This window comes from Antrostomus carolinensis, unplaced genomic scaffold (assembly GCF_000700745.2).
Source record: "Antrostomus carolinensis isolate BGI_N321 unplaced genomic scaffold, ASM70074v2 scaffold29913, whole genome shotgun sequence".
Lineage (NCBI taxonomy): Eukaryota > Metazoa > Chordata > Aves > Caprimulgiformes > Caprimulgidae > Antrostomus > Antrostomus carolinensis.
In genome coordinates, this window is record NW_010303650.1 from 40,193 (window position 1) to 52,522 (window position 12,330).

The 12,330-nt window shown below is 34.6% G+C and overlaps 1 protein-coding gene across 1 annotated transcript in view; it reads right to left on the reverse strand.

Annotated features, from left to right (window-relative positions):
- The window catches only part of CGNL1 (cingulin like 1), a 41,472-nt gene extending 30,110 nt beyond the window's left edge, over positions 1-11,362 (reverse strand). Inside the window, exons 1-7 of the mRNA XM_010164186.1 lie at positions 9,776-11,362; positions 9,158-9,252; positions 8,123-8,235; positions 7,024-7,118; positions 6,181-6,329; positions 5,519-5,654; positions 3,380-3,592 (exon numbers count right to left, since the gene is read on the reverse strand). Coding sequence (XP_010162488.1) covers positions 3,380-3,592; positions 5,519-5,654; positions 6,181-6,329; positions 7,024-7,118; positions 8,123-8,235; positions 9,158-9,252; positions 9,776-11,362 — 2,388 coding nt within the window. The remainder of the gene's footprint in view (positions 1-3,379; positions 3,593-5,518; positions 5,655-6,180; positions 6,330-7,023; positions 7,119-8,122; positions 8,236-9,157; positions 9,253-9,775) is intronic.
- Between the last annotated feature and the right edge of the window lie 968 nt (positions 11,363-12,330).

Below are 12,330 nucleotides of genomic sequence, written 5' to 3' on the forward strand. Positions count from 1 at the left end.
CCCCCTTTTTTTTTGCACAGAGCATATTAAACAAAATTTCCCAATACAGGCATGACCTGACATTTACAGTTATAAAATCCTGAGCCAGGAAAGTATTAATCTCTCAACCAGTAGCTGTATCAATGTCATATTATCCTCCTAGCTATATATCGTGAAATACTCAGATGGGCTTATACTAACAGTTTTTTCAAGGTCAGAAGTTGTTGCAAAGACTAAAGTAAAATATTAACGAGTTCTATGTTCACATTGTACCCTACCAAATAGACTTGCACAGTCAAACACTTCGCACACATACACAAACACACACATACTTTCACAGGACAAACCACCTGAACATTCAGTTACTGTCTTCTGCTGATAAGGATTAGAGATCCTCCTGATGGTATTAAAGAAGTATCTCAACGCACAGGCTCTCACCAACTTTCAGTAAAAAAACCAAACCAAAACAAAAAGCCAAAACACAAACAAGCAATTGCCCTTCCCAATCCAGACGAACTGAAATAGTCCTGGCTGAATAAGGTTCACAGTGGTGAAATTACTATTGGGGATAAAACAGATTTTTATTTTTTTTTTATTCTTACTTAGATGTGGTCCAATTCAACTCAAATAGAACTCTGCAGGACAGTTTTGCTCAGAAGCTTTCTTGACTCTATAAACAGCATCAAAAGCACTCAGTTGTAGTTTCATGGTACTGTCTGCATCCAAACACATGTCCCCACTAAACAAACGGAAGAGCAAATTGCATGGAAATGAAAGACCAGAGGAGCTGGAACTGAAAAAGCTTGCTTTAGCACGAAAGACAAAGTCACCTTCAGTGCACTTTAGAGTCCTATTTATTATTCTTGTTGGCAACACAGCTAATATTCCATAATTTGTTTGGTATTTCATTTAATGGGTGCCTAAAATCATGCATGATGTTATTACCAAACAACTTCATTCCCATGCACAGGACACTTACATCAAACCAAATCAAATCTGTCTCCCAGATTTTCCATATACACTTCTAAAATAGGTGTTTCCAACAACAATGCTTATTTAAGGAGTGCCTGAAGCCTTCTCTCCATCATCACACTTCTGTCTGTGCACCCTCCCTCTTTTTCCCCTACTCCACCTGTGTTTGTAGGACCACACTGGAAATCAACCAAAAACATACCAGGTTTTTACATATTTTTTTACATATATGATGTAAATTCCTTGGATTGCATCATCCAATCTTTCCAGCTTGCAATAATATAAAAAAAAGAATTTAACAGGTCAAGCAGCTTCAATCATATAAAACAAGATTTTCACACACACTGTTGGGTATTCCAGATTAATTATAAAAGCAATAATTAACATAATATGTAAGGTCACAGCAGACCACTCATCTAACTCCCTGCAGAGACTGGTTATACTTTCCTGATAGATCATATATCAAAACTCAACTAATCTCAGCCAGGAAGCATAGAGATAATGCTGGGCTTCAAAAAATCATTAAGGGTACTAATACTAGCAAGATTTAAAAAAAAAACACAACAACAACCCACCACCACTTTCCAATTAAGCATGAGAAAAGTTTTACAACAAAAATCATTTGAAGTAAAATCAGAAGAGCAGAACTGGTGCTTAGAGCAACATTAATTAATTTAATTTCACTTTTGAACATCTTATTAAACTTCCTATTAGATAGACTGTGTCATGCAAGTAAATAAATGCTATTTATAACTATCTCTAAGCCACAGCAACCCAGTCATAGAGCCATTTCCCAGGCTGTGTTATTGTTATGTCAAACAAACTACTCTTTCATTTCTTGTCAGTTGTAATTACAGTTCCATAATTGAAATACAGTAAATTACCATGCAGTAACTTTGAAAGACAGTTCACTGAGGTTAAGCTGTCACTACAATTACTGTATAATAAAACCCGATAATTTAAATGTTCTACTTTTCTCTCAAAGAAAAAAAATTAATTCAGTTCAAGCAGCTCAGATGAGTCAAATATCTTCATGATGATGTAAACAAAGAGAAACAACACATTTAAGCAAAGCCCAACAATCTCAAGTAGAAGTCCTAGGCTGCATAAACAAATCAGTGTATATAAACTTTTCTAACCACTGACGAAAATTGCACATTTAAAAACAATCCTTTAAAAGAATACTCTTTATCAGAATTCAGTCATACAATATCTACCCAGCGTCTTCCATATGTGGTCCTGTTTTGCTCATAAAGCATAGAAAGCTTTGGAAAATTCTTTCAAGTTTCAAGCACAATCTTAATTCAATTTTATGTTATGTTTTTGGCCACAACCAGTATGGTAACTGCAACCTGCCTAACACCAGTGAGGTGTAGGTAAAAGATATAAATTAGCAGGGACTTTTCTAAGTATATGTCCTGGTTTTTAGCTGAAATAGAGCTGGGTTTCTTTTTCAGAAAGTGGGCCTACAATTTTGATTTATTTGGTCAAGCACAGTTTGCCTGTAGAAATTTTCTCAAATATTTGACAGAAAAAAAATGAAGGAAGGGGATGCAGAAAATAGACAAATAACTGTCATCATAAAAATAATGTTCAAAATTTTATGAGAGCTGTCCCCTTACAAAAAAATCTTTCAATAAATTCCTAGCTGCTGTCTCTGCAAAGGTAACTTCACAAAGGACATCTTTTCAAAAACAGTAACAGATATGCACATCTGAAAACTGTTCCTTTTCTCTCTCTCTCACAAACACTTCTTTCTGATGCTGGAAGAGGCAATTCCTTCAGTTCTGTTTTCTTCCTGCCTACCTTCCAGACACCCAATCCCTGCTATTTCCCTTGTGCTGGCACTCATTTGACCATTGAGTAAACAAGATAAGCTCAATAAATTAAAAGGACACAAAACAAAACAAAAAAAACCCTAGTAGCAAGCAGTTGAAGGGGACAAGGTGGGATGATATAACCAGGGAACATGATGTGACACAAGGAGCTGAAAGTAGGAACAGTGGGCTGCAAAGAACTGCAGAGAACTGTTAGAAGCTCCAAAACTGTAATTTCAACAGCATCACTGTAAAGTACACTGGTACTTTTCAGGGTATTCTCAAGGTTTCAGTGATTCCATTTAACCCAAGACAAGCAAATGGTCCTCTGTCTTATACTCCCATGTATTATCTCTCAAAGTTTGCAATGAAGCAAATACAGTAAATAACTGTTTGAAGAAAGGGCCACAACTTCAGCTGTGGCAAACAATCAAAACATTACATAAGTGTATGAAATAAAACTTATTCCCAGCAGCTAAGAATCTCCTAGCTCAAATCTTTGCCTATTCATTTTGCTAAGAAAATAGTTGTATCTGAAAGCATCTAGTATACGACATCTATAAGAGGTATGATTTTTCCATGTAGAGATTAATTGTAATTACTTATTTCACCTCTTTTGCTTTCTCCAGGCTCTGCTGTAGATTGAGCAATTCTTCATTGTGTTGCTCTTTAAGTTTATCCATCTCCATGTCATGGCTAGATACTTCTTCTTTTAGTGCTCCTTTTAAAGCTGTAAGCTCTCTCTCTCTCTTTCTCAAAATCTCTTCTTGTTGATCTTTTGCTATTAATACCTCTTGCAGATCCTCCTTCATTTGCATCAGCTCCTAAAGAACAAAATTGAACAAAACTGAATGACAAATAGATCCAATGGATGTTCTGTTTGTGTTTCAGAGAATAAAGCATATGTTTCCCAATACCAACTTCATTTCATATGACCGATGTATTTTTGTGGCTTTTATAGTAAGCTAAAAATTTACTAAATCCTAAGATTATTAGAAGTGTAACATATAGCTAACGTTTCATATAAAGGGTCAACATATCTGATGCTGCAAAACTAAGAAAAGATTTTGATAGTGTACGTTCTGCTCTCTGCAAACAAAGCAGGAGTCAAACTAAGGTTACAATTTAACAATTCCCTTGGTGCTACCTTCTGTAGCAAACAGGTAGATAAGAACAAAGAAAAACTATTTTTTTCCCCACACTGCAAGAGAAGAGAACCCAATGATAATTCCTTGTTGTCTTTTCTGTTGGAAAGAATAAAGAAAGTTGCTTCAGTAAGTGCTGAAGACAAAACAAGTGCTTCCCAACTGAGTCCATGCCTTTATACCTTTCCTCCTTCCACCACGTTCACCCTAGAAGTCACTTCCCCTCTCCAAATTGCTGGAATACAGAATAAAAGAACACCAACAGTCAAAAATGTACAGCTTCAAGAATTATCTAATTCGGTAATTTCACAAGCTGTGAATAATTGCACTTTCAAAGAATGTAAACTTCCCCTGCACTGAAGCAGGATCAGTACATCTAAACCATTTCTGACATACATCATCTACTATGCCCCTAAAAGCCTACAATGAAAGGGATTCTACTATTGTCCCAGATAGCCATGTTCCACTGTTTAATTATCCATATCAATATAAACGTTTTCCAACACTTACTTTAAATCTCTGCAGCTAAGTCTCTCATTTCTTTTTCTATCCCCACGAAACACAGGAACATTGATCACTATCTCCTTTAAAGCAACATTATAGAAGATGTGCTTTTGACTCTTCCCTCACTCCTCCGTTTAGATTAAAGTCCTTCCTCATAGGCAATGTTTTTCAGTACTGTCACCATCATTCCAGATATTACCCTACTTATGTGCAACTTTCAACTGCAGTGACTGAGATTTAAGACAGTAATTTAAGAGATTAATCAAATCTCACCTACACAAAACAAGGTAGTTATTCTATTCAGCTTGTCTTGCATATAAACACCTTTAATATTCCTGAAATATATTGTCTATGCTTTTGCTCCCTATTTTGCATTTTAATATTTACCTTCCATTTCTTAAGATAGTTCTTTCCACTAGTATTAAGAGCAGTTAATTGTTCTGGTACTACAAAGTATTAAGATAATTTTGAATTATAATCTTACTTTTGAATCATTATGCCTTGTTACTCTTACACACCCTTATCAACAAATTTAATAAGCAGTGTTTTCTATTTCATCATCAGTATATTACTAAATAGATATATATTACCAGGGCTACAGTGAATTCCTCTTTCATCCCAAGCTTGTTCCTCTTCAGAATCTATCCCTTCTCTTCTCTCCCTGGTCCCATCAACAGAGAGTCAGCAATTTAGAGACTGCTTTGGTGAGTTCTTTTAATTTTCTTAGTTGAATCTCACATGACCTTGCCAATATGTGTATCTTCTTTAAACTGATCTTCCCTGTTCTGACCCAAAATCCTATATAACTGTTAAAACTGACCGTCATGATTATCTGGTAACAGTGGAAAACTCAGCTGTCCCTCAACTATTATGTTATTTGCTCTCCTATTCTACACAACAATGGTACTTATCCTTTGCATTCCTTCTAGTGTTAATGTAGTTATTATAACATGCTTTCTTAGGTCACCTAATAATGGTACATTGTTTTGGATTGATAGAATGGAAAAAGCTAAGGCATGTATTTCTTCTACCTGGATCTTAGTTCCCACTTTTTATGCAATTCTTCTGCATTTTTCATCCTTATGGTACTTTATAACTAACCTCAATCAGAACCTCTTTCTCCCCTTCATCAGTATGTTTTGCATTATCCAGTTCATCATGCATCTCAGAGAGCTGGTCTTGAAGATCTCTGATCTCAGTCTGGTGTTGTTCCTGCTCCATCTTCACTTGAAAAAGCCTCATCAGGAAAAATCAGACAGGATTTTTTAATTTGTAGAAATACTATTTTTTTCTTCCAAGTACTAAAAAGATACAAGTATCTATTCTCATGTTCCTCACAGGGGAATGGAATATAATGAGGCAGAAAAATGAAATGTCAGAGGGGTAAAAATGAGGGGTTAAAAATGAGGGGTAAAAACTCTTCTAAGTAGATATCTAAAAGGAAAGTTTTAGTTTGTTTTAAACCTGGTACTATATTCTTGACTAAAGCACTCAAGTGTTTCTGTCTTTTAAAGATTGGAGCTATATATTATGACCATGAAATATTAAAAGCAATTCGCAGTAAGAGGAAGGCTATAAATTCAACAATTTTTCTCTTCCTTGCAGATATTATCCCTTAAATGGTAGAAACATTTCCTACAATAACAAACGTCACTGTCTGATCCCATTAACATATTCTGAAGTCAAAAGTACTTTATTTTTCATCTAAAAGGTTTAAGAAAAGGTATAAATTCCAATTAATAACTTTTCTAGAATTAACTCACTCTTCTAGGTTTTGCCTGAGTTCCTTCTCATTTTCTTCCAGCTGCTTTTTTAAGGCTTCTTTTTCACATATACTTTCATCAAGCTGCAACTGAAGTTCTTTCAGGCTTGCTCGTGTAGCATCTCTCTCTTCTTTGGAATTTTGCTGATTCTGAATTTTGTACACCAGAAGTTAAGCAAGATAATATACTAAGCACAAATAAATTAAAGGCTCTTCTTTATTATATGAAAGAAGACATTTCAAAACTTTGATATTTTTCTCTTATAGAAGTGCTTATCAGTTAATGAATATTAAAAGCTTGCAGTGTTTTATTAAAACACACAAAGCACTGCTTTTCAATTTTAAATTAGAAATGTGGGAAGTGAAATCTCCTCAGAACTATCTAATCAGTTTCAAATATATTTATTCTTATCATAGACTCAAAATTGTTGTTCTCACGTCTTCAGAGCAACTTCTTTGAATTCAGCACTGCAAAAATAATGCTGTAATTAATAAACAGCAGCTACATGAGTAATAGTTTCTCTTTCGCTCCATGTTTGTCTCACTGCAGTCAATAGATTAACAATTATCTCTGCAGATATCTAAAAAATTTTATATGCATATGCCTAACATTTTTATTCATTGCTCCAAACGCCTTCTCAAATACTAAGGAGAAAGGGATTTCTTAAAAAGGGTAACTATGCTATGAGCAACTACACTTAAAAAAGTCGTCTGTAAAAGCACAGGTATCTCTAGATTAAAAAGAATATGAAGCAAAAAAAATTCAGCTGGTTGATCAGTGGTCACTTACTAAGAAAAGTATATTTTAAATAGTCAAAAGCTTTACAACAACAAAGTGTCGTACCTTAATTTCTAAATCCAGTTTTTTCTCTAATTCTTCCACTCTCCTTTCAAGTTCTGCTTTTTGCTCCACCAACACTTTTACTTCAGCTGAAGAATCTGAAACCTACAATTAAATAGAGATGTTAATTCCCACAAAGTCAAGATGTTCTTTGACAATTGTTTTTTAAAATCTAAAGTAAAGCTATAAGCAAGGCTAATAAAGTGTAGCATCAATTGCCTGAGCTCACCACGGACTTTTTATATGGGTCAAGCCAAGCTACTACTTTCAAAGGAACTATGATTTGATTTTCATAAAACTTCTTGGTAATTGCCCAAGGCATGTTGCAAATAATACAGAAAACATACAAACCAAAGAAAAAATCAAATTAGGCAACGTATGAATTAAACCACAAATAGTTGGGGTCAAATTTGACTGGGATAGCACCAATTACACAAAATGGACATCAAAGGGATTCATGCTTATACATCAAGACAGATTTTCAAATACTGTTTTTTGGTAATAAGATGTGGTTTGTATCTTCATTCAGGCTAATTATAGCCCAGGATAAAATAAATCAAAAGTAAGCATTTAATCCTTCTTATGCTATCACTGAAACAACTGGGCATTTCTTCACTTGCTTTAGAACTGAAAAAACTGCATCACGTAGCAGGAAACTTTTCAGTAGACAGGCTGTCAAATGCTGTTACTATATGGCTTTTAAATGATATCCTAAATTACTGCTTTTCTAAATCACAAATTAAAATACTCTCCCCACTTAGATATCTATTTATGTCACTAGAATGAGAAAATGCTCCACCATTTTTTAAAGCTATGTATATTAGCTTTTTCTTCGATCCAACAACCTTTTGATTTTCACATTAATTTTGCATCTCTCTCCTTCTAAAATGTAAAAGCAAAATGTAGAAGCTCTCACGGCAGACTCCTTTACATTCTTTTTTAATTGTTAACAAACAGATTTCCCTTAAGTCACCTCAGTGCACAATAAAAACTAAGCTATACTACTGAGGGACTACAAGAATAGTTTAATTGAAGTCAGTGAGGGGATTATAATTTTTAAAGCTGGGTCTGAACACTGTATCACTATGAAACAAGCTAAAACAACTTAAAAAATTGTTTACCTGTGTCTTTCCAGCAGCTCTTGACTTCAAAGTCTGAATTTTTTCAAAAACCAGGTTGACTTTCCTCTTTGTTGCATCATCATTATCAGCACTTCTAAAACGCAAGATAGTACAACTAAGCAACGATATGATCAAAGGTATTATTTTGTTAACATCAAAACAAATTCAGAGTGTCCAAACTATTGAAAATCATTACCACAAAAAAATTAATATGAACCAGTCAGAAATTATCTTAACTATTATTTCACTCAACCCTTTAAAGAAAGGCTGTTAAAAATTTTTATTCCAAATATTTTCTAAAAAAAAAAAATCACTAAACTCTGTAATTGCAACTCTCTTCAACACTATAGCTGTGGAAAGACAGGTATTCAGCATGTATATTATCCAAACATACTGAAATTAGAAGTAATTAGTACTAGGTTTTTCAAGTCCTGACTACTGCACCATAAAATAACACTTCAACAGCTCCCAGAACCTGCTACATAAGGAATGCAAAGAAATTCAAGTGCATCATGCATATTTTAATTCTTTTCTCCTTCCTTCATCTTTCAATAAGTTATCACTGGAAAAGTAATAGTAAGAGAGCTACAGGTGGACAAAGGATTAAATGCACAGCAACAAGAGAGCTTCTGTCAAACCTTAAGAGATAATACTTTGTTATTGTTTAAAAAAATCCACAAGCTTAAACTCCCATGAGGTATGATTTGAATTCTTCATGAACATCCATATCACATGAAGTTTAACTCTGTAAATATTTAAAAGACAAAATATATTCTGACTCACAAATTTCAAGTATATTTTATCAAAACCTGTACAATACTTTACATAAGTTCTGATGACCTGGGTATTTTGAGATCCTATAATGCCTTAAAGGACACAGCTGAAATACAGAATTATGAAACAGACATTTCATTTAATTATAGCTTTGATTTTACAGTTTCACATTTTAAATGTAACAGAAAATAAACACTGAGAAAATACAGTCTGCTCTCCAAAAGTTAACTATATTTACTAACCCTTCCTTAAGGTAATTGTAAAGTATCTGTTTAGCAGTCTCTTCATTCGTTTGCTGTGCAAGATCTTGCTGTCCTTTTAAGAGATCAGGAGTTGCCTAAAATGACAAGATAAAATGTCAAAAAATAAAATCCTATGAGGGTTGTAAATACAACCTGTACAATTTAAGTTCTCCATTCTATTATATTATGAAAACATTTATGTACTGTGGACCTGAAGTTCACAAAGATTCACTGGAGTTTTGGCTTACTGCAAGAAGGAAGCGTACTCCACACCAAAAGAAAGAAAATACCATTTTTCATCGAGTTACACATATTTCAGTATTCTACTTTTGTGCATTTATGCTTAAGAATCATCATAACACAATAATCTTCTTTGGAACCATCATCTTCCTTCACCCATACAAGAATAAGTTGTTTTACAAGCCATGTTTTCTATACCTGGAACTACAGGAGTAATTTTTGTATTTACATTTCTCCAGAAATTCTGTTAACCCACTTGGAAGTACTGTGTGATGGGATTTTGTTCTAACGAAGAGCCAAAAAATATGCATTTAACAATATGACAGTTTTAGTATGCTAGAGTGCAAAACACAACTTAAAGAGTAAATTCAAAATTACCTGTGTATTAGGGACAGATGAAAATGTTTTTACAGAAACTTTCTTGGCTCCTGAATCAGGTGGAACTGTGATTCTGTTTGGTAACAACAAAGTAGAAGTTACTGTTCTGACTTCCTCTCTCTTATTCTGTCCTGGAAGAGTAGATGACCTAAACGTTGAGCTCTCGGTATCAGGTCCATTTTGTTTATGGTATTGCAAAGAATTGAAATTGCTGATCTGAGGGTCTTTATCAGGCATTTGCAGTTTTCCAATACTTCGAGCAGTAATCTTCATCTCTTTGGAGGGTGACTTTTGATCTCTGGATAACTGCTTGCGAAGGCAAACTTTAGACGGTCTCAGTAAGTGCTCCGTTGACTTGCCCAAGCTTTTACTGAATTCACCCAAATAATCTGAATTTACATCAAGCCCTAATGACAAGGCACTATCAACACTTCTTGATCTTTTACGATCATCTGGATGAATTCTATTCCTTTTTCCTGACCTACCTCTTCTGTGAGGATCAACTTTCTTATCAAATTTTTCAATGAGCTGATTTACTCCTGGAAGCGAACCAGTGTCAATATCACGACCAGTTCCAGGCAAAAATGGGATGTATCTTCTGTTTTCATGCCGATTAACATTGTCTGCATAGATGGCATACTCTTGGTCATCAAGTAAAAATCTGTATAAGGAATTTGCAGAAGTTGGAGTAGCTGATGAGGATGATGATCTTCGTGAGTCATCCAATACTGGCCCAGATGAATCCTGTCTGCGGAAGGGAAGAACATCTGGTCTAGGTTTTCTTGTCTCCGGATAAGCAGTAGGACTAACACATGGGGAACCTCCTGCAGATGAAAATGATTCTGAAACACACACTTCTTTGGGGCTGATCGTGCTACTGGGACAATCTAATGGCTGCTTATTTTGGTCTTCTATTTCTACTGACCTGTTCAAATGTATATTTTTTGAATTTCCTTTGGTTGCCTCTGCAGGATACGTATTTGTTTTCTGTAGGGACACTAATTTAGATGAGGAAATCCAAGGTTTTGCTTCAATTTTTTCATCTGCAAAGGATTTAGATTTACTGCACACAGAAGACTGGTAATTATCCAAGTTCACATTATTTTTTTCAGGATCATAAGGCTGTAAAAGTTCAGGATGTCTTTGAAAGTTCAACAAATTGGAAGATTTCACTGTTCCATCTTTAAAATCTGATATTCCATCTTCATTTTGATCCAGATTGGTTATCTTTAGGCTTTTAAGCATACAGGGTTGTATGTGCTGTGTTCCAGGAAACTTTGTGTGTTCACTGTTTTTGCCCTCCAACTTGAAAGTAGTATTGGAGTCTGTGGTTGGCTTGCTTACAGTCTGAGAAATGACATGCTGTTCTTTTTCAGAAGGAGAAGGATTTTCTGACAAATATCCTTCTGTATTGTTTAGCACTATGTAAGGATGTCCATCAATTCCTTGGACTCTAATACTGACACCATATGACCCCATCCTAGAATTCTGCGCATTTCTAGTTTTTTGAGTGTCCTCACTTGCAAGTTCAAGAGTGACTTCATAGTCCTGCTGCACATGCTTAAAACCAGCAAAATATGGCTCCATGATTATCAGAGGATTCTAGCTGAATAGAAGAAAAATTACAAAAATGTCACTGTTTAAAATACTTTAGATTATTTCATTAATTACTTTATTCCACCATTCAGTGTGACTATGAAGACTAACAGTAATAAGCAGAGAAATCAATATACAGGGTATACAAAACCCAAAGCAAAGTATTGTGATACAAAGACAAATGTCTGATTGACTGATTCTGGATCAATGTAATGTTATTTTATGACTGTAAATGTTAAGAAATAACAAGAGTAACGATTAGCTACACAGAGTTGGTGCTAGTTGCTCTGGAATCAAATAACTTCAAATATAAGCAATTCTAGTACAATTTTTTGAGGCAAAGCAGTTTTCATTTGGGGTAATCTCCACTATATTTACTGAAAGACCATACCCTTCACAAATCAATGATCATTTTATAGCCAGCAGTTAGTACCAGCCACATTAAGATTTAAACATAAGCCCAGGATAGCAAAACAAATCTGCCTAGATTTAGGTTACGTGTTTTGGATAACTAAAGCACTGCAAGGAAGGTCAATATTGTCATGCCTTTAAGTTGTGCTTTTATGTACCTGGTTTTCAACATTTGTTTCTAAAGCCATTTGAAAATAATTTTTTTCATGTATTATTGTGAGCTTGTTCCAGAAAACTTCAGTTGCTGTTTTAAAACAGATACTTTGCTGAGCAACAGAAATGGAAAAATATTGCTAGTATTTGCAAGGCAGATAGTAACTTTTTCAGAAGCACAGGAATGCTAACTCCAGCCTATATGTACTAAAATTGTTCCAGTTCTAGCACAGAGTAAAATAAATCCTACCTGTGCTTTTAATGTTAAATGCCATTATTTCTTTCTATAAGAGCTGGTTTTGTGGGTAGTTTTACTTTATTGTCTCTTGCATTTTACGAGCCAACTGTCTAGTGGCAGAGGCACTAGAGTGACAGTAAGAACTGTGTCTATGAAA